This window comes from Vigna unguiculata, chromosome 3 (assembly GCF_037176805.1).
Source record: "Vigna unguiculata cultivar grain cowpea cultivar isolate G323 ecotype 2 chromosome 3, ASM3717680v1, whole genome shotgun sequence".
NCBI classification, from domain to species: Eukaryota; Viridiplantae; Streptophyta; class Magnoliopsida; order Fabales; family Fabaceae; genus Vigna; species Vigna unguiculata.
Genome location: NC_140794.1, coordinates 54,039,266 through 54,062,480, shown reverse-complemented (window position 1 = coordinate 54,062,480; position 23,215 = coordinate 54,039,266). Strand labels below are relative to the sequence as shown.

Here is a 23,215-nt window from a genome sequence, read left to right as displayed (position 1 = left end):
CAGAGGAGCTGCAATTTTACCATATCCGTTAACGACACGCTTGTAATAGCCAGATAACCCTAATTAGTTAGTATTGGCAATAGCCAGATAACCCTAATTAGTTAGTATATATTGGCCAGTTTTGAATGGTAAACAAATTGTAACCACAGTCTGCAAGATGAAATGTTTATATGGTGATTGATTAACCATGTTCATGAAATTTTTTCGTTCATTTCAACATGATGCAATGCATATGTGCTTATGTTACGCCAAATTTACGTGTTCTGTACATGATGGAAGATATATGCTCAACACATATGAATGGCACTCCATAGAAACTAGTGATTTTCTGTGCCCTTCTCATAATGTTTCTGTTACACCTAAACTCTCCTACTTTACATAAACTTTATACAAATCTAAAAGCTTTTCCAGCAGTCATGTAATTCACCAGAGCCTCTGGCTTTTAGTCAATATTTAGGCAAAGATCATCTGAAGCAGGAGAATCTGTAGGAGAATCGCTCTCCAGTGAAATGTCATTCTCCAGTGAAGATGGAAAAATGTGATAAAAACTTTTTTGCTTCTGCGTTAAACGCCAATCTTCGATGTAGGTCCCTTGGCAGAAATTGACATGGGAAAATGCTCTCTTTTCTATCATTTCTATAATCTTCTTGGTCTTGCCAAGAATGTAAACTGAATTTCTCACAGTGTCCTCTCTCTCTTCAATCGTGCTATTCAAACACTTGTTGGATATAACGAAAGGTAAGTTGCTGAGACATGCACCCACTATATCAGAAATCATCGCTGTAAGTCCTTCAAAGACCCTCTCACTTGTATTATCTCTTAATAGCTCTTGATTTAAGAGAGCAGTTTTGCATATTCTGTACATAGTGTGAGATGCAGATATTTGGTAGGGCCATAACGAAGGGCTTATCTTCATGCATATGTGCTTATATTTGACTTTAAATTTCTCATACCTGGCTTTTGCAGCATCGGCTAGTTGTTCAAGTGTCTCTTTGGGTCTCTTATCTTGAAGTGAGAGCTCACAAAGATCCACATCAAGCCACTTGTCATACAGATCAACTCCAAGCCAAACAATTTCTGCTGCAGAACTGAGTTTAGACAATTCTCCTTCTCTGTCCAGGTTATTTTCTATGTACTTGACAAAGGGGAGTGCTTCATTTAGAGTGCTTATCAATTTTTTTACTGAATCCCTATTGATGTTTGGCAGTGCCACTGCAATGCTAGCTAGTGTCACCAGAGGAAGTGACCAACTATACGCTGCTTGTGTACAATGCAAAGAAGGAACTTCGTCACTGTCAAATGCTCCCACTCCCTTGAATCCCTGCAAGAAAGAACATTTCTTCTCTAATAACTCAATGAGAAGTTTTGGCTGCTTTTTTTCTCCTACTTGAACCCAGTGAATAGTGGCATCACGATTCTGTTTCAGCATCACCTCAACTAACTCTTCCTCGCCTTCAAGATGCAGAACAAAACGTCTAAGATCCAGCTTCGGAGCAGACCTTGCTTCTGTTCCCGAGCTAACGCTCGAGACAGTAGAAACAAGTTTGGTTCTCAACTTCTTGTACTGTTCACCACATGTGAAGATCCAGCACATGAGGATTACTGAAACGTACTCGGTGGCTTTACTCATTAGCACAATCGCCACCTGAAGTTTGATACAGAAACGCATTACAAGAGTTTTTACATCATGACACAGCTTTCTGTACTGCCTGTTACGAATTCGAAAGCCAAGAGGGCTTTCTTTAATTTTGATTAGCTTGGTAGTCCAGTACCCTTCAACTTGGAACCTTCTCTTGCGGGTCTTTTTCCTCACATTTGGGCACTTGTAGGTTATGGCCACGAACCATCTAAAAGCAGGAGCAATAGTACCCACCACCACTGCCGCAACCTGAGCTATGAGAACTAAGATGGTGGACCACTTGTAGTCAGAGTCACCGGAGCAAAAATCAAACGACCACGGCATCAAGTAAGATCGAAGAATGGCCTCTGCTAATGTCAGGGTACTCAGAAGACAAAAGGCACCAGAAGCAGTACAAGACACTGACCTTCCAAGAACAAATTGAGGGCTGCTTGTGTGGGTCATCATCCAAATTTTCATCAGCTGATCTCTGAGTTCGTTCACTATTTGGTTCCTCTCCTCCGCATACCCTTTTGAGCACTGCAGAAGTGCGTCTTGGTTCATCTTAAGTTTCAGCTCGAAATAGTGCTTAATCTTTGGAATACTCACCGCTATAGAGGTCATGGTCATCAACAAAATCACCATGAGGAGCAGGACGACAGCATGTTCCACCCAGAACACATAGATAACACCGGTGACAAACTGGATGCAGATGTTCACAATCATGGTAACCACAAGGATGGCCATGGCCATGAGGTTCATCATGGTGTCTTTGTTCTCGGTGATCCCTAGAGTCGGCATGGAATTGGCCATTATCGTGCAGATCAAGGCGCTGCTGCTGAGTTTTGATAGCTGATCATGACGGTGTGGCATAGGGGTGTTGAGATCCACCGATAACTTCACTGCTACAGCTATTATCGCCAAGGAAGTGGCGTTTAAGCAGAAGAATTTGCAAGGAAACCAAAATTTGCGGCCTCGAATTCCGAGTATGAGATCTGCACCCGCTGCTACGAGACAGGCAAGAGATGCTGCTGCTATGTATATGCCAATCCATGGCATCGGTCTGCTGAACTTGGTGGCATCCATGGATCCATTGCTGTCACAACCGGTTATTCCCATCTATCTTTCAGGGGTGATACGATGATGCTTCTGTTTACTGCAGAGTTATGTTATATGCTTTGTATCTAAGGTTGTTTCTAGGTTACAACAGTGCTTTGCTCTTCTCCACACAATCTGGATTACTAAGAGACAAAATTTGAGCATTTTAATGAAATTTGTTAGTTGGTGTTTATATTTTGAAATACTAGTTATAAAATTTGTGGATATAAAATACTCTGAAAGCGATCTCCAGTAATAGGTACAATTACTGCAACCAAGTTAGGTGGCTAAAAGTCATCAAATTAGTTGACGCAAATGCTTAGGTAATTGAGAAATATTCTAGGGCGTTCATTGATGGCGGCAAAATCATCTTATTGGAGGTTATATTTTTGGTTTCCTTTTCCAACTTGTCTGCTGCAACAATGAGTCTTTCTTGTATGATGATGTTATTAAACAATTATTATAGTGTCTATCACTCAACTCACCCCTTGTTTTTTTTCTGGGTGTCTCAGGGGTAGATATGGAGCAATGATATTTGTTCATCTCAAAATAATGCACATTAGGGTAGCAATAGGAACCGGATACGAAGGAAAAAGTTATGTAATGATAGGTGTCATGTGTAGGTTAGTTTCTTTTGGTCAAGCTTCTTGGATGGAGATTCTTCAAACTAGACAACTCTTTCTTCTTTTGAATCAACGACGTCTATTTCAATAAAAAAGATTTTCATATTGGGTATATATAATAACTTTTCTTATTTTATATTTAATTATATTTTAAAATCATAACATTTTAATTTGATAACTAATCTTATTACTTCACTAACACACAAAATCGACAATACACATGTTACAAAATGAATAAATAAACAATATTGATAATAATAAAAATACGAATAATATAATAATTATTATTAAAGAAATAATAATATCAAGATATATATAAATTAAAGAATATTAATCAGATTCAAGAATTTTTCTTTATAACAATAGATAAAAATAAATAAGGAAAGAAACAAAAATATCTTGGTTGAGACATATAGTGTAGTTTTTAGAGAGAAAACGCTCCTATTACACATGTCAAAACAAAATCATGTGCACTTCTCTTCCAAGATACAACAACTCGTCAGATTAATAAAGTGCAGCGAATAATCTTTGAACCTTATGAACACTGATGTCTTAAAAGATAATATAGAGAATAATACAAAACACTCTTATATGAGCTTTAGTGTTTGTTGTGTTTATTCACATACTATATGGTGATTATAAATAGTAGAGAGACTTAAGAGTCAATTGTAATAAATCTAATTAAATAAAATATTAATTCTTAATAAAAAATATAGTCTTTAACTATAGATAATATTTACCCATAAAATTAAAAGTCTATAAATATATTAGTATCCGAAGAATAATGGTAATGAAAAAATAATAGAGAAGATCAAGTGTACAAAATTTAAAAGTGTAAAAATTTTCAAGTGGAAAGATGTAAAAAGTAAAATAATTTAAGTGTTTAGGTAGAGTGATTTGATGCATAAATTACAAAAAAAATATTTTAATATGTATATATAAGTTATAATTAAACAAATACTAACTTGGTTTCAAATTGAAAATGACAAAATTGAAATGTATTAAAAATTAGGAGAACGAAATTTGAATTAAAATTTTAAATAGAGAAACTAGATCGAAAACAACTGGCAATAACACTAATACATGACACTCTAAATCGATGAACAATTGACAATAACGTCAACTTAACAAAAAATACTCATTTGAACATTTAAAAGAAATTGAGGACTAAATTAAAAAAAAAAAAAAATAAGAGAAGTAAAATGAACCAAACCAATAAATCAGAACTAATTAAGCCTAAATAATAATAATAAAGTTAATTGACATATAAAAAAAAGTTAAATATATTGAGTTTTAAAGAGAATTTCATATAATAATAACATTTATATAAAAGTAAAAAATTTGGAGAGAAACAATATTTAAAAAAATAAAATAAATTAAATCAAAATAATAAATATAAGAACTAAATTGAATATAAAACATTAAAATATGACACTAACACATGGTACTCTTACTCACACATGACCTTGTTAGTATCACGTGATATTACTCTTGTCCTATGACACACTATGCTAACTTAACCCATAAACATTTTTTTTTTTTAAATTAAAGAATTTGAAACATTAAAAAAAAAGTGATTTGGCACATGATGTGGTTATTTACGTGTTGTTAACTATATAAACAACATGACTCAATTAAAAAAAAAAATTGATAAAATGAACAAAAAATTAAACTTTACTGACCATAAAAAGAATCACATTAAATAAATAAAATAAAAATTGAAAAAAATCACATTAAATAAATTCAAAAGAATGAAATTAAATTCGTATTTAAACCTAATTTTGTCTATGAAGTGTCTAAAACATTATGTGAATGGTCCTGTACTTACATGAGACTCACCACACTAAATTTTGTTAACAAAATATTAATGCGCATTAACTTTTTAGTAACACCTTATAACTTATTTATCATTAAATGTTGTGATGATATAAATTATATATTATTCTATGTCGTTCATTAAATATTAAGGTTTTTTTTTTTTTTTTTTACGATTGGATCTGAGATGGAGTGTGAATGAATTTGAATTTGTGTGAATTGGAATTGATGGATGTATATTTTTTTTAAATAAATTTAGATGGTAAAGTAAGTGAATTTAAAGACAAATTTTTTATGGAAATAAGTGCATAATTTGAGTGATGTGATATATTAAAAAAACTTTAATAGATAGAATTTGGAGATTACTAAAATACCCTTATGGTATAAATATATAAAATAATTAGTTAAAATATTATATTTTAAAAAATATTATTTAATAAATTTTAATAAAAAATTAATAAAAAGATAAATGATAATAAATTATTATTATTACTTTTATAATAATTAGTATTTTTTTAAATTATCATTAATAATTAATATTATTATTAATAATTTTTATTATTATTATTTATTGTTATATTTAATTACGATATATATTATTTATTATTTAATTATATATATATATACATATATATTTAATTATTATTAATTATATATATATATATATATATATATATATATATATAAATAGATATTATTACACATATACTAGCAACATACACACAACACCGGTTACATAACATCTCACAACATAAACATCAATTACGTAACCGGTGTCACACACTCACACAACACCGTACCAATTGTGTAATTGGTGCACACACAACACCGGTTATGGAACTGGTGCACTCACTTACTCATCACCTTATTTCACATCTTCACACAGACTGGTGTATACATCTTCAATGTAGTGGTGCACATAGCTTGGTTTAGGAATCTTGGCAGCACAAGAAGCAAAAGCAGCAGTTGAAACCAGAAGAAGGAACACGTACATGAATACAAAATATCAATCATGTGCAATGGTTATAATGGTAAAATGGAAAAACCCTCAAATCTTCGTTTGGTAGGAAGGATGAGATAATCTTGATATATTGCAAATCCACACTCTTATTATGTCGTTTATCAAATGAGGAGAACACGTGCATGTATTGTATTCCATCTTCACAAGTAAGTGGTAATAGTAACATCGCTACAAACAAACATTGTGTAATGATATGATAAATATATTAAATAAATATACTAATATGTATTTGTAAAAATAAAAATAATTAAAAAGTTAAAGTAATACAAATTATAAACTTAAAATAATTATCTAATATATTAAATATCTACATTAATCATTTTAAAAAATGGGAGTCATAGTATCATTCTCCATCACAAATAAATGGTAATAATAACATCGTTCCAAACAAACAATGTGTAATGATATGGTAAATATATTAAATAAATATACTAATATGTATTTGTAAAAATAAATATAATAAAAATAATTCAAAAGTTAAAGTAATACAAAATTATAAACTTAAAATAATTATGTATTATATTAAATATCTACATTAATCATTTCAAGTTTTGAAAAGGTTATTTTTTTTCTTCCAATAATTAAAACCAAAATTTATATATTTGATAAGGAGAATGATATTATGACTTCCATCTTTTGACTTTCATTCTTTACTCATACTTCTTGACGTAATTTAAGTATGAGTTATTGGTTCATTTAAAGAAAAAAAGTAATACATTAATCAATGATCCACCTTAAATCAGGATATATAATAAATGATTAATTATGTTTTTAGTTCATGAACTTTAGCCAAAAATTGAAATTCATGGTCAAAATTTTGATAAATTTTGGTCATAAACTTTACAAATGAATGAATATAGTCCTTTTAACCCAATTACATTGACTTTTTTCAACATGTGAAATGTGTTTCATGTTAATATTGGAGTTGTTCACGCCTTTTGACACATTTTCGGCTCAATATTTATTGAGAAATGCATTTGAAATCTAAAATAAAAATTAACAAGATTGGATTAAAGTTGAGGAACTAAAAACATACTTAACCCACTTAACCCTGTAATAAAATATGAGAATTAAAGATATGAGTCCTGGTATAATTTTCCATTTGATAAAGATTAAAAATAATAATTTTAAATTTGTAGAAATAAAATAAAAAATAACTGCGGGAAACACAATTAAAACTCGTATGTTTAACATTGTAATTTATAAAACATGAAAAATTGGTAAATAGACAGCGGTCTAAAATTCTCCGTCAGACTTAGGGTTTCTAGTGAACAGAAAATCCCAATTTTCTTCAGAAAAACTCAAATTCCTTTCTCTTTCGCCCAGCAATCGAAAATGGGAGGTCACGGAGGTCTGAATATTCTCCCTCAGAAGCGTTGGAACGTCTACAATTACGAGAACAGAGAGAAGGTTCGTCGCGACGAGGAACAAGCCGCCAAAGAGGAACAGCTCAAGCGCGAGGAGGCTCGGAAGCGCGACGCCGAGTTCCGTCTTGAGCGTCTCCGCACCGCTAAAGGTTTGGCACCGAAGCTTCCCCTTCCCGGACCCGAACCCGAACCCGAACCCAAACCCGAACTTGAGCCCGAGCCTTCTACCGACGCTGGCCACATCAACCTTTTCGAAGGGATCAAGATTTTCGACCCAATTCAGGAGCCTCAGAAAGAGGGTCCACCGGCGAAGAAGAAGAAAAAGGAGGAGAGAGGTCCCAAACCCGACGTTGTTGTGGGCCCGGAGGATGAGAAGTATAGGCTTGGTTACGGGCTTGCCGGGAAGGGAGTTCAATTACCGTGGTATATTAGGAAACCTAGTGATAATGTAGTGAAGGATGAAAGCGGTGACGGCGATAGGAGGGAGAATAAGGGTGAGAAGAAGAGGAAGACGATGGAGGAGCTGAGGGAAGAGAGACTGAAAAGGGAGAGAAGAGAGAAGGACCGGGAGAGGGCTTTGAGACACGAGAAGATGCAGAGTCAGAGAGATGTTTCTGGCAGTAGGAGGAGGGTCTCCAGATGAACATAACATTCTGTGTTTTCCTTGAAGAGTTCCTCTTCATTATCATACGATATCTGAAGTTTATTGTTATTTAAAGTATAGTTAATCAAAGTGGTTTGTTTTTTTCATGAGTTTATAAATATCTACACTTCTTTTGTTGGGAAAAAAGTTAATGGAAAATGACTATTTGCTGACAGTCTGTCTATGCATCTATGATTTTCATTTCAATTTTCAATTTTCAATTGTATTTATGGAGATGGTGAAGATAATTCTTCAGAATGTGAGAAGACACTTTTACAGATTCTGGTTTGTTTCTCAATCTGCAAGTTCAATGCTTTTGCATCTTTTAGTTTCCTAATGAGTTCATGAAAAAGAATTTGATGGAGCATGTCTACTTGCTTCCAATGGCATCTTCACCCTGCTTTCCTGCATTCTTAAACAAAAATTCTGACCACTTGCTCCCAAAGTTGTCAAAATCTCTAGATAGACAAAAACAAGTTAATTCACTATCAGACTCTTTTTCGAGTAAAATCGAGGAAACTTATGAAACTCGTAGTGAACTCAAACTCTCCAGTCAAGAAGCTAGTTAACGAGTTTGAAATTAAAATTAAATGTAATTTTATTGGATTCTTATCTCACACAATGACAATGTTTTATTATGACTCCGATAAGTTGAAGAAATGAACTCCATTTTTAATTGTTCACATTAGGAGCCTTTTTATGATTTTATAAATAATTTAGTCATCTATACTGTTTAATCTTATTTAGCACTGATGAGCTATCAAACTTTGTTAATGTGAAAATATTGTATTATATATGGCATACGTTAACAATAGACTTTTCTATATTAAGTAAACTCTTAAGTTTACAAGTGGAATCTATGGGTTGAATCTACAAAAGCTGCATGAGTTTAGAATTTTGAGTTTGATAACCTTACTTCCCTAAGTTTTCTGCAGTTTTATATTTTATTTAACCTCTGCTGTCAGATCTCTGGGTTCCATTGTCCACCGTGTTATCTGGTGCATTAAGTCACTGTTGCTGTAGTTCACTGCTGCCAGAAAAAAGAAATCCAGCAAGCTATCGGTGTTGTTTTCAAATTACCCATGTCTTTCCCGGTGAATTTTCTGGCAACCATCTGGCAGCTTTCACAGCCTATCTTGTAACTTCCCAGCAACTTCTGGCAATATTCAACTGACTTGCTACTGGTTCTTTGGTGGCTTTATCTTGTTTCAGTTCAGCACTGGACAATGTTATCTCAATTACTTTAGACCAAGACTGATGCCTTCAGATGCTTTAGGTGAAATACTTCAGGTTTGTCCTTGACTTTCTCTTAAACAAAAATGTTGCTGTGTATCCTGTCTATGATTTACTTCAAGCTTGACAAGAAGGCAATTTCTTCCTAGTGACTAGCTGTGCTAGGAATATTTAAGTTACTACAACAAACTACTTTTATAAGTAATACTGCTACTGTAAATAAGCGCTATCATGTTTTATTACAGTTTCTACTATAGTGAAGTTATTACTGTTGCTGCTACTTAAATTTTGGAGTTTTTTTAATCTGTAAACATTGTGTGGAAGGAAATTAATACTAATATCCTTTTTGCATTATTGAGTGTCTAAGAAAAACATTTTACTGCGCTAGTGGATAATTTATCAAGATTGTAAATTTATCAAGTTGAACTAAATATTCAAGGAGGAAGTAGGAATTAAAGCTTGTTAGGATATAAAAAGGAACGGGGACCTTATGATTGAGAACAAAGGGTTGCATATGATTTATCACTTAATGAGAATAGAATGACCTTTAAAGTTTTGAGGGAATATTAGCATTTACTAATGAAGTGTGAGCGATTTCAGCAACGACATCTTTGTTTGCAATACTATTTTGTTTAGGGGATGCAAAGCAAGAAGACTGTTGCGTTGTTTTGAGAGTTGCTGTGAAGGAATTAAAGGGAGTTATTGAGAAATGAAGGAAGCTGAAGTATATTAGTGTATGCTGAGAAGTGAACGTAAATGTAATTGTTTTAAGCATATGCATTGAATCCATAAAATTTCGAACAAGTTCTTTTGAGCAATGTCTTACTATTTTGGCGCGCCTACTTTAAAAGTGTTTATATATTTAATAACTGCACTAACTTTGTTACCTCATTTTATTAACCTTTGACTTAATGAAGAAGAAAATAGAAGGCATTATGAAGCTTCTGAGTTGATGTATACTGATTGAATATTTTAATCACCTGATCAGGTATGGATACAAGAAGACATTTGATCGATTTAATTGATATATCCAACCTGTTCTCTTCGAAAAAATGTAAAAACCTGTCATACTCTTTTATCTAGTTTTTACCCTTTCCCTCTCTATATTTTGGTATGGGCTTAGTTGTCTCTCAATTTTATAGATTTTATAAACATTAGGATCAATGTAGTGTATGATTAATAGCTTGTATAATATATATTAAAATATTTTTTTTCAAATACAGGACAATTAGATGGAGAGGCAAGATGACATTTTGGACTCTGAAAAACAACATTTGCTACCACCTCGCTTTGAAGTGCGTAACATTTGATCTCGATGTATGAGATCACTTCAATGAATTGTCAGAGCCTAACATTAACAAGCAAGATAAATGTTGTCGTAGTGGTAGTTGGATTAAATTTGTGAGTGGAACAATTGCTGTGGTAACTCATTTGCGCAGATGCAGGGGTATCCAGACAATGACGTGAACCAGAAGAAAAAGTTGGATTCATCTACCACCAATCATTTCTTCTCATTTCTTTGCCAAAATTGACTACTTATGCCAAAACGAACTGATCAAAATGTTTGTCGCAATGGAACTTTCCTTTTGAATTGTGGATCTTGAACCTTTTGAGGAATCTCTTAGCATTGTTAGCACCCTTTCTTATTGCCATCTCACATACTATCTTGGCACGTCATTTTTTTAAACTTTTGAATTGTGAAAAGGGAAGTTGAGGAACTTTCTTTATTGTCACTCTCATAGAGTTTGCCTCACCACTTAGACTTGGACTTCATCTCAAAATTGAGTTTTATGGGTTTGATGGTTCATTTCATTAACAACAGCCGGAAGATACAAAAGAAGGTGATCGATTTTTGTTGTCACACAGGAAAGAGTTTTATGTTGTCACACCCTCACTATTTTCCTCAAATGAAAAAGAGGATTTTGAGGAGCTCGAGTGATTTGAAAAAGGTAACAATATTTTTTTTATACTACATTGTTGTACCATGCTTACTCAAATATGACTGATTATAAGTAACATTGTTTTCTTAATTTTGTGGACACCATTCCCTCACAAGACTTTGCTTATCCTGCATCTTGTGTGTTACCTAGATGATGACTGAAAATGTAGAATGCTCTTCTTTTTGAGACTTTGAATTAGGATTATTTTGTATTTAGTTATTTGGACCTTGTATTCTTGTTTTCTTTTATTCTCGGGTTTATTAACTTGTTTTTCTTCATGCTTGGGTTCAATTTTATGATACTTGTATAGAACTGCAGACCAGGGTTGTTATGTAAGCTAGAAACTGCCAATCAGATGCAGAATTTTTGCTGCAATGACACCTTGGCAGCATCCTTCAGAATTCTACAGCAACGAGGCTTTGGCACTGAAAATCATACCGCCATCAACCCAAGCAGAAGAGAACGGGTAAACAATTATACTACATGGTTAAACAAGAATCAATGAATGCCAAAAACATTGAATTAGAGTTTTATTTCTATTGTAGAAAAGATTAATTAAATATGCAAATATATATATATATATATATATATATATATATATATATATGTATGGTTTGGATTTTGAGCTTTTAGTGATTATTTCTCTTAAAAAAGAGAGAGGATGTAATAGTTTGAATTTTATGGTGCAATGTATGCCTAAGATTCTTGACTCTTTTGGCAACAAGACCGTTTCCTCTGCTAGTGATGCTTATTGATCTTGAACACTTGATCATATAGAAGGTTAGTCATATTTACAGCTTTCTCTTGTCTACTGATGAATAAAGAAACAAAATTTTTATATTGCCTTCGCTTTTGGTTTTTGAAACAAGTCCTAATACCAATTTTAAGTTTGGAATCAGTTTCCAAACCGGTTCGGTTCTTGAAACCAATTCAGAACTGGTTCGAGTTTTGAACCCTGATTTTAAACCAGTTCAGTTTTTGGAATCGATTTTCAAACCAGTTTGGGTTTTCAAAACGCCAGATTGGTTTTCTGAACTGGTTTGTAAAAACATTTTGGTTATTGATGTATACACAACCGGTTTTTAATAGAGTGAAAAGCTGTTGAGAACGGGGACACTGTTCAAGCAGACCAATTTAAATTCCTGATATTTTTTATGCTAATAATTATTCGTTTTAAAAGTTTATAATTATGCTTTGCTTACTCGTGGTTAACTATAAGCGAGTTTAAAAAATATGGATTTTTTGTTTATCAACAAACTTGAAGTTTTATTACATTAAAATTTGGCAATTTGGCAATATTTTGTGTTGCAGACAGTGGAGTAATATGAAGGATGTACATAGTTTAAAGTCCTTCCTATCCAGAATATTGATTGACCCAGTGAGATTTATTTGAATGTTTGGCAAAATCACTCTAGCCTTTTGTACCTAGTTTAAAGTCTTTCCAATCCAGTCTTGTGATGAAAGGAAAATTTTACATGGCCAACATAAAGTTTTCCTGCACCTATGAGACACTTAATGAAATAGTTTATTTAGTATTTGGAGTTTCTTAAGCAAGTTCTAGCTGAATCTAATGCTGAGCTCAGTTTCTTCCTGCACCCTAATAACTTTGTTCCTGTACTCCTATAATTTCTCTCGTTTTATCCTTTCTGGATTTTGTAATCCAGAAGTAAAAAATGGCTTTTAGATTAGATTATATAATCTGGAAGTATTTTTTTCTAAAAAGGTAATTTTTTATTATAGAATTAAAATGGTTTTTCGAAAGTCATTTGTAATTTTGAATTATACAATTTGAAACTTTGAAAGTTAAAAAATGACTTTGAATGGTATAACTCAAAAAAAAAGGAAAAAAATTATGAAGGTGCAGGAAGAGACACCCTTGTTGCTTTGAAAGGGATATCCAGTCCAACTCTGTTATGGCCCGTGAACTCATTTTGGATTAACACAAGTAGAAATAAACTCCATTACCGAAAATTAATAACGATAATGGTTTAAGGATTAACGGTGCCGGTGAGAAAATTATTATTATTCTATACTATAATGAAAATTACCAAACTTATAAAAAAGGAAATTGTAATGGAATAGCAATATGAAAATAATTTATGTAGTTTATATCTAGAGTATTATTTCCTCTTGTTAAACTGGTAGTATGAATATTTCAATATTTTGGTTTTCCTTTTTAAGTTAGACATTTGATTTGTTGAGTAGATCATTTAAGTTCGTAGATTAGCCTATGATGCTCACCTCCATAATAAAAAGGGATTATATAGTTTGGCAAGCTGTCACAATTTCTTCTTGTTTTTTTTTTCTTTTATGTCAAAGGATAAACTTTCTATAATCGACTTAGAAGCCCATAATCCAAAATATAATAAAGTTTCTATAATCTGATTTCTCAATTAAACCAGATTAATCTCAAATAAAGTTTGACAACATTAATTAAAAAAACCATAATTAAACAGTTTTATCAGTTAAAAAAGAGTGAGAGCAGCATGAAGCCAAAAGGTCAGCTAGTTAAATTTGGTGGTTGGAAGGTGACAGCCAATCTCTAGTGTCAAATCAAATGCTTGAAAAAGGGTTTGCTTTGTGCATAGAACCATTGAATTATTCAAACTATAGTTATTTGTCCAAACATGACTTAAATTAATAGAAGGTTTAGTTTCCAAATCTTAGTGTGTGGGCAACTTTAAAACCAGAAGCTCGTGAAGAAAGGAAAACGAAGATGTTGACTCCATAAAAACAAGAGATTTTGATAATCAAATGGCCATTAACAACACAGAGTCAGAGCTTTGCATGAAGGCTACTACAAATCATAATCGTTCCCTTTTGCACATGGAGAACTTGACCCTCCCTCCGGTAGGTTTTCAAATTTTCAATTTAAATCTTAATATCTCTCTCTTGTAATTTCATCATTACCCTATTGATCCCAACAACTCTAAACTCAAATCTCTTAATCAAAGTTTTGTAGATAGAAAAAATGATGGTGAGAAGAAACAAACCATCAACTTGATCATAAATACTTAACAAAGAAAATGGTTTGAAGTGTTCCAATTAAGTTATTGTAATATAAAAAAATAGATGATCGTAGAGATGCCAAGTTCAGTGCTATATTTTGTAATGGTTGATGAACAGTTTCAGGTTGTAGTGATAGCAGCAAATATGAGGTGCAATGGATGCAGAGGGAGAGTTTTCAGAGTTGTCTCAAGAATGACTGGTAGGTTTCAGACTCTGTTTTGTCTTCTCTGGACAAATTTTAAATTGTCATCATAATTGGCTTAAAACCTAACTTTTCTTTTTTGTTCTGCCAAACCTATTCAAAGAAGCTATCCAAACCATATTTTTAATACAGATATAACTATGGTCAAACCATTTAATTTGGTGGTAGTATATTGGAATCAGTCATTGAGAAAAAAAAAAAAAAAGCTTTATCATTTTTCCTACAAATCTAAAACACTTTGAAGCATTCAATATTTTCTTTATCAAATACTTTAGTTAATTTTTTTAAGAAACATATTTATTTTATATATTAAATTTGGATAATATTTTCATAACTAAATTTTGACAACTTTATCTTACAAACTGATATAACATTTTCTGATTGGTTTTGAAATATACAGAAATGAAAAAATAGAAAATCATTTAAAAAATATCATTTCAGATCCTAAGATAAAGTAATCAAAATTTAATTGTTAAAAATTATTTTCCATTAAATTTAGAGTGTTATTTTAGTGAGGAAATTGGGATGATGTTGCAAAATTACTACAATTTACATGCAGGGTTGACAGAGTACACTGTGGATCTGCAGAAGAGAGAAGTAACTATAAAGGGAGATTTCATGGCAAATTGCAATTTGCAGGATGAAAGCATTAGAAGCAGTAGTCTTTTGAGTGCGAAAGATGAACCCAAGTCCCTGTCTACGTTTTTAGCTCACTCTCACTAACAGTAATCTAACATAACCCTACCTACAAATGATTAAATCATAAGGCTCACTCGTAATGAATCACAACATGCTGCCAGATAATTCAAATCTATGCAACTTCATGCCGGTATGAATTAATTCGTTTATTTTATTCACCAGTTTAGATGACTTTGTGCAGAATTAAAATGCTTCAATTTAGTGTGTGTTTGATTTTGTGTCAAAATTAACATAAAATTAATTTAAATTAATTTTCTAACGTGTTCAGTTTTTAAAATTAATTAACAGATAAAAAATTCACATCGAATAAGAATCAATTAATTCTTGTTTATGCCGGAATCAATTCTCCAATATCGAACTAAATACATCCTTATTTTTCCTTTCATGATGATGTGCTCAGAAGAACACAACCAATAGAAAATTTTAAATAACTTCGATAAGGATTTTGTAGTCTCTTACAATTGCCAGTGTCTAATAAGCACTAATCTTGCTGCTTTTCCTATGGGAAATTTCTCAGATGTGTTAAAAAAATAAAATAAGAGGAGTAATTTTGGCTGAGCTTTCTAAGATTGGGGTTGGTAAGAAAATAAGGTTTTTTACCCTAATAACTACCCTTTGACAATCCTCTTGAATGATAAAATGAAATTTATATTTTTAAAGAAAAAAAAAGGAAGGACAGTAAAGAATAGTACCAAATGAGTATAAAACAATTATTAGTGGCAAAGTATCTTAATCCGCCGGTAATTAGGGATAAGGTTTGGTTACTATCCAAAGTAGAAAATATCATATCGGAAACAATAAAAGGGAAAAATTGAGTTCATGATACAATCATATGAACTTTGTGTTTCTTAAGGAGTTGTACAAATTCAAAACTTGATATCAAATTAGATTCAGTAAAACAGAATCAAATTTGCCAGTAATTATTTTATTGCACATATAACTAAAATTTGATATACTTAAACACCAACAAGATTAAAAATTTAGAGTGAGTTGAAAGTTTTACATTAAATAAAAATAAGTAAGATAAATAATATATGAGCAGGATATCATAAAATTTTAGATTAAAAATAATGTAATATAATCAAATACAAACAATTTTAGAAATTTATGGTAAGTATTTTATATCGGATAAAAATGGGTACGATAAATAATATAGAAAGAAAGACCGTAAAATCATTAACTTAAAATTTTAGACTAAAAGGATGTCTTAATTTCTTATATAGACTTGTTGATGATTTATTAGTATCAAAATTTCTAAACATCTCTTGTTGTAAAACCTCAAATAAAGAAGTATTGTGTTAACCCAAACTGTAAAATGAATTTAGTTTTTCAGCTCATTCGCCGCTTGACTAACCTAGTTACATGTTGACAAGTGATCTAAAGGATGAACGTGATTTTCGAGTGTTTAGATGATTACCATGGCTTAATATATAAATAAAATGACCATTTTCTTTTTCATGTAAATCACCGAAATACTCTGCACTAAAAAAAGTGATAGCATACACATTTAAATTTGAGGACACAAATGAAACAGCATAAAAACTGTTCGTTATAATAATTTAATGGGTCCAGCCTGTATTTGTTTTGGGTCGTATATTATTTACAGTACGAGGAAGGGGAGACACGAACTATTGTTGTTTGTTATGAGTCATGTATGAAAAAAGAGTGAAGAGATAACTGGAGGCATTGAGAGATCACCAAATTCGATCCACTCAAATGTGCTGAGAAAAACGAAGAAACACGTGTGGCGTTACATGAATGATAACTTTGCCCTTTCGTTGAGAACACATTGCCTTTGAGAAGGACAATGATATTTTCTCACAACATTAAAAACATATTTTAAATGATTTTGAAATATAAAAAAATAAAAAATCAATTAGAAAATATCATTTTAGATTATAAAAAAAATTTATTAAAATTTAGTTGTTCAAAAAATATTTTTCCAAGAATGGTGTTGCAACTTCAAACTAAAGGGACAACATCATTGGGTACCGGTCTTTTTGACCGTGTAGGTGATCAAATTCCATTGTACATTGCACAAAGGTTATGAGGCTAAGTTATTATGCCAGAAGACATTAAGGCACTACAAAGACTTGAGCACACAAATTAAGAGTCGTTGGGCATACACAATATAAAAATGTGAACATGTAAAATTGTTTATATTTTTGCTTTTTTCATTGGGATGTTTTCTTCGGGGTGACATTGTCAAAGCCTAGTTAGTTTGTTTGGTTTCTTTTCTTGTATTGTTGTGTTGGAGTGATATTGTTAAAGCTTAATTGTTTGTATTTGTTGTTGTTGTGGTCATTGTTGTTGGAGGCTACCAGATGTCTGAAGTAATAGGTGTGAGCACTACACCGATAAACTCTAAAATATACGTAAGTGGTTGTCTTTTTATAATGTTGGATTTGGTCGTTGCATGGAGGTTGATAGTGATAATTGTTTAAAATATATTCATTTAGTTAGTCGGATAAATTTCATGTTGTGCATTTTTTGTTTGCACATTAGTTTGACTAGACGAGATTTAAGTGTTATTATGATCCATTTATGTGTAAAAGAATCGTACTCAATTATAACACATGCTCAAAAAAGATACTTAATTGATTGAAACATGCTCATTCAGCTGTTGACTAATCTAGTTACATGCTGACACGTGCTCTTAAGGATGAACATGGTTTTTAAGAACATTACTGTTCCTTTTCAATTCTAATGATATGAAACCACGATGAATCCTTGAAGATTGATGTTATTCGTGGTTATCGTTGACAACTTGACATTATCATTTAGTCACTAGATGAACCACAAAAGGTAAGTTACAAAAAGAATGCATGTTACCGAAAGTATGAGTCAGTTCACAATCAGACTAACCACAGACCCACAACTTCCCTAATGTTTCCTACTCCCAAAATGTTATCCACCCCCAAAAAAAAAAAAGAAAAAAGAAAGAAACAGGAAAAATAAAAAGAAAATCAACATCTGCAGAATTACTCTATTTTTAACTTTCCTCATAATTGCTTGAAAGTCAGGAACAAAGAAACTACGATCAAATCGAAGCACAGAAATGCTTAGGTCTTCTTCAAGAGATACCCCATTATTATGCCAAGTAAGCCAATTAATACGACAATGACATATGATACTCCACCACGACTTTTGTTGCCTTCCCGCTTCAGTAGATCCTACAAGCAGTAGAATCATGGCATTAAGTCTTTCCTTACTTTCAAAGCTAACAGTAATATATAAATAATATCAAATACAACAGTGACGGCACATAAAAAGGTACTTGCTTTAACTCTAATGAAATCGTACTCAGTTATCCACAAAAGAAACACACGGTCACAATTCTGGCTAAAATCCTGGAAGACTGTTGTTCCAACATAAATTGTAGGAAAGTAATTGATAGGAAGAGTCGCATTCTTAGCAGATCATTACATAGGTGAGAGAAAACAGCTTTTTGAAACAACCTAAGTTAAAGTATCTTATACATGGAATTAATGTGTAAAGTTACGAAACACAAACATCAATCATATCCATCACAAATGTTCAAAAAACTAAACTCACTAGCTGATGCAGAAATCTGCGTTTATCATTTTTCCTTGCACGAAATAATCAAAAACTCACAAATGCTGGAACACAGAGCATCTGTTTTCAGTTACCTTTTAGTTCAAGCAGGGTTTTGAAATAATTAGAATATATGATGATATTTCAGAGACAAGACTATAAAAAACATATGAAAGGCAACTGCCAGAATCAGAAGCAGTATCATTCTCATCATTTAAGATTAAAGTCCTCCATAATCAAAAGAAAAATAAATATAGATTACACAGATGAGTAAATTTAATTATCTACCCCAATATTGTAAATTCTCACCAGTTCCTGGCGAAGCTTGCTATTTTGTTCAAGTGCATTATTCTTTTCTTCAGTCAGTCTTGAGATAAGAGCTCTAGCCTGTAAACAACCATCTATAATCAAAATAAAGTTGTCTAACAGTACCAACTCTAGAAGTTACAAGCTGGGCTGAATTTACAGCACATGAACAAAGAAGAGTTTGAATACAGTGGATGCCCCCTGTAATGGATTCAAAATGCATATATATAATGTAAAAATTTGACTGAATAAAACATCAGACATGCATCACTTGAAGAAAGTTTTGTCTCTCAAAACCATCTTTAAACAAGTAATCGGCATCAACATGAGTAATGTATATCTATGCTCCTTCATATCATATGGTTTGCTTGGAAGTCTAATATCAATAAAAATTGTGAATAGCGTTGAGCAAGAAAAGAAGGCTTTCCAAAGTAATGAGTTTGTGTAAGAGCAAGAAATCTCTGAAAGCCTTTATTTAATTACTGTTATTGTTAAAACCTCCAATTGAAAAATCAGACATTGCAAACACTTGAAGACAACCCTTGGCGAAATTAATATCCAATTTATATTCTCCAAGTGAGATCATAAGGCCGTTCCTTAATAACTCAATTGCATATATTTACAAAAACAAAAAGGAAATGCCTTTCTGATTTACCTCTGCCGATTTGTCTTGAGCCTCAGGTCGCTCAGTAAATCCTCTCGCAACCTGAAATACACAATAAGAAAAGGCATTTCAATTGATATTCACGGAAATTTAGGGAAAAAAGAAAACAGAATAAATCAAGAACCCACTTGTGTGAACTCAGAACCGTTGGCATTTCCATTCTCCGAAACAGAACCTCTAGGTGAGGATCCTTCCTCGGAACCTTCTGGTACTGGAGATGGTGGTTGAGGAGGAGAAACATACAGCACTCTCAATTTGCTCTCCTCAACCACATGTCCCGCCTCCTTGTTGAACTAGCCAATCCCAAACAGCACAATAAATCTTGTAATTCCAGATAACAAAAAAAGTCAAATGAAAATGCAAAAGCAACCAGCACAACACATACAATTTCCGGAGTGATGTCCTTCGGACTGGTACCATCAACAGTTTTTACGCTCTGAAGAAGAAACTTATCCTTGCATTGCATATCAGGCGGAGCCTCTTTTTGTGCTTGCATGGTAACTTCCATTTATACAACAAAAAAAAAATCCCAATTCATTACTCAGCCATTCCATAGAGCACAACTAAACAAAAAGTAGCAATTCGCATTCAAAATAATCATATCAGTACCCATAACATCACATGTAGATCGCGGCAAGACAATTCCAGTGTTCGGACGAACACAATACTTCTTCGGATTGGTTGTTTTCACCTGAAAATCGAAACCAAAATTCAAACATAAACTCGCAAATTTCACGCAGTCATCAAAGAAACACTGCAAAAAACGTGCGGCTTAAATCCTACATTACGCAAAACCTCGTTAATTTCACCGCCGCTATCAAAACCGCCAGATCTCACAACAGAAGCAAAACAAAATTCCCCATCGAACCACTCCCCAAACTAATCAGAAAAAACGAAAGCGAAATTGAGCGTTACCTTGAAGGCGACATAGGCATCGGTCTTATTAGACAATTGAAGAGAACACGAGATCTGCTTCTTCAGTTCAACTAAAACAAGAAGAAAAAAAAGAAGAAATGAGAGAAGTGTGAGGAAATCCCTAAGAGAAGAAAAAGAGAAGGAGTTGAATGGAGACTGACAGGGGAACTTGAGTTCGAGAGGTTCGATGTTGAGGAGTTCCCCACTGCTCATGTTGGAGACGGATCGACGGAGTTCAGACGCAGAGAAATTCAAATTCCGATCACACACACACACACACACAGGGAAACGCTTTTCTATTTTCTTTGTGGCGGAGAAAGTGGCCGTATCAAAGTGCCTTCAAACACAGACACAGTTTTTGGAATTCAGTACCCACACTCACATCACCAAACCAATACCAAAATATTTATTAACATATTAAAAACGCAGCTTGATAGTTAAGTTTACCAAACCTTGTAATCTAATTTCAGCGCCACCAACTATTTTAGGCTAAATATTACTTTTCATTCTTCATCTTTTTATGTTATTTCCTACCTTAAAGGTTGTAATTTCCGACTCTGTGTATTTTAAAATATTTACTTTAGTGTTTTTCATGGTTTAATGTTGACACATGTTTTTCAGAACTTACCTGTATGTTAATTTGTGTTTGTTGGCTTCTACACCTTGTCCACATATTGTATTGATGATGTGATTCTCATTTATTTTTTTGTTACCTAAGAACCTTGTAGTTTGGCTTCTTACATTGTAATCTCCAAATTCAATTTTTTTATTTAAGGTTTGTGTTCTCTTCTTTGATTTTGGTGAATGAAATGAGGCAACTCTTGGTGAAGTCTCAATCATGGTGGTATCACATGCATCTGATACTCCAATAATCATTAACAAAATCAAAGATAAAAAATAAGAACATAAGCATACGACAATATAAAAATAAAATACTTAAAAGTTACCATGTTCCTATAAAACTATGAATGAAAGTTTTCTGCTCTGTTGTCAACTCTGTTAACTTACATGTTAGAGTTTACTTATTCAATGTTTGAGTTAAAACAACATGAGAAAATGTTGTTGTTGACTGTTGTTAAACTTAATGTATTAACACGTCAAAAGACCAAAATACAAAATATAAAGGAATAAAGATAACATTTAACCTTAATTTTATAAATCAGAAGTAATTTTTCCGTTTTTAAAGTTTTTATTACCAGGGGAAGTATTTATTTTTAAATAATGTTATATTATATCTTTTACTTACTGTAATTAGCATGGTCCTGATCACTTGTTCATTTTAAAAATTTAAAAGCAACATTAGTTGTTACTTTTCAATTATGTGTCTATTTCTATCTAATTTTTAATACTTTTCTTATCATAAATAATAATAACTCATGTTTTTAAAATTGGACTTCAATTGTGATTGAACCACTATTATTAAAGTTATTAGAGTACATAAGAATATCATAAACATAATATCAAAATTTTATAATATTGAAAATTAAAATAAAACATAAAATTTAGGGTGTCTTAACATTCAAAATACATATACAAGTTGAAATAAAATATATTATATTTAAATTGAAATTTCAAATTAATATTTGTCATTATTTTTTTAAAAATAACAAGTTTGCATGTAGAATAAAATTGATCAATATTTTAGATTGATTATTATATGAAAATTTAGAATAGTATATTATTATATATTTTTAATTGTCCCATTTTAGATTATCTTGTTATTGGTTTCCTAATTATTCAACTAATTATGTCTGAAATTTTATAACTTATTCAGTCTGATTCAGATTTTTAAAATAAAAAGAAAAGTATACTAAGAAGTTAAATATAATTTTAATATATATATATATATATATATATATATATACATATATATATATATATATGTATATATATATATATGTATATGTATATATATGTATATATATATATATATATATATATATAAAGATTATTGGTAATGGTTGTGTTAATGTTTTAAGAAAAGACAAATGAAATATTGAAATTTTATTTTTGTGTTAAATATTATATGTGCGTATACCTAATGTTTTAGAAAATATTTGACGTTCTCTTTAGGTATACACTAATTATTTATTTTGACGTAAATGTAGGTAAATTTGCATGATTTTGACAATTCGTATTCAAAACTTTGAATTGAGCAGTCAATAATAAATGGAAAGTAATAAATTGAATTTCCAAAAGTGGTAGTTTGAAAAAAACGTGAGGAATGAACAGCAGAGTGCAGAGTTTTCAAAATGAAACTATATATAGATAAATATTAAATAGGTTGTGGTCAAAAAAGAGAAATAAAGTCGCTTTATCATACTCATTTTTTCTCTATATTCATGTATTCATGCTCATCATTTTGTACTTTTCAGTGTTCACAAATGCTTCTATCATTTCCAATCCTTATCATAACAAATCCTACATTTTACTACTTTCTACTCTTCAATAATAACATATCAACTAATGCCATTATATATTTTACTATCTTCATTAATTGCAAAATC

At 31.7% G+C, this 23,215-nt stretch overlaps 4 protein-coding genes across 5 annotated transcripts; 2 read left to right on the top strand and 2 right to left on the bottom strand.

Annotated features, from left to right (window-relative positions):
• Window positions 1-190: 190 nt before the first annotated feature.
• LOC114178382 (uncharacterized) lies at window positions 191-2,883 on the bottom strand. Its single transcript, XM_028064247.2, has one exon. It carries the CDS (start codon window positions 2,735-2,737, stop codon window positions 443-445), a length of 2,295 nt encoding a protein of 764 aa, XP_027920048.1. The 5' UTR covers window positions 2,738-2,883; the 3' UTR covers window positions 191-442.
• Window positions 2,884-7,392: 4,509 nt separating this feature from the next.
• On the top strand, window positions 7,393-8,360 carry LOC114179532 (leukocyte receptor cluster-like protein). Its single transcript, XM_028065901.2, has one exon. The coding sequence runs from the start codon at window positions 7,511-7,513 to the stop codon at window positions 8,183-8,185; it is 675 nt and encodes a 224-aa protein (XP_027921702.1). The 5' UTR covers window positions 7,393-7,510; the 3' UTR covers window positions 8,186-8,360.
• Window positions 8,361-8,504: 144 nt separating this feature from the next.
• On the top strand, window positions 8,505-16,084 carry LOC114179777 (uncharacterized). Of its 2 annotated transcripts, none has more exons than XM_028066234.2 (4): window positions 8,505-10,472; window positions 10,642-14,208; window positions 14,491-14,566; window positions 15,129-16,084. In XM_028066234.2, the coding sequence occupies exons 2-4, from the start codon at window positions 14,113-14,115 to the stop codon at window positions 15,290-15,292; spliced, it is 336 nt and encodes a 111-aa protein (XP_027922035.1). In that variant the 5' UTR covers window positions 8,505-10,472; window positions 10,642-14,112; the 3' UTR covers window positions 15,293-16,084. The 2 variants fall into 2 exon arrangements, with proteins under 2 accessions (XP_027922035.1, XP_027922034.1); XM_028066233.2 differs by having other exon boundaries at window positions 14,485-14,566; window positions 15,129-16,081.
• Window positions 16,085-18,021: 1,937 nt separating this feature from the next.
• On the bottom strand, window positions 18,022-21,105 carry LOC114175824 (vesicle-associated protein 1-2-like). Its single transcript, XM_028060641.2, has 8 exons — window positions 20,870-21,105; window positions 20,709-20,779; window positions 20,403-20,484; window positions 20,179-20,294; window positions 19,922-20,086; window positions 19,785-19,835; window positions 19,133-19,210; window positions 18,022-18,441 (listed from the first exon to the last, which is right to left on the bottom strand). Exons 1-8 carry the CDS (start codon window positions 20,919-20,921, stop codon window positions 18,331-18,333), a joined length of 726 nt encoding a protein of 241 aa, XP_027916442.1. The 5' UTR covers window positions 20,922-21,105; the 3' UTR covers window positions 18,022-18,330.
• Between the last annotated feature and the right edge of the window lie 2,110 nt (window positions 21,106-23,215).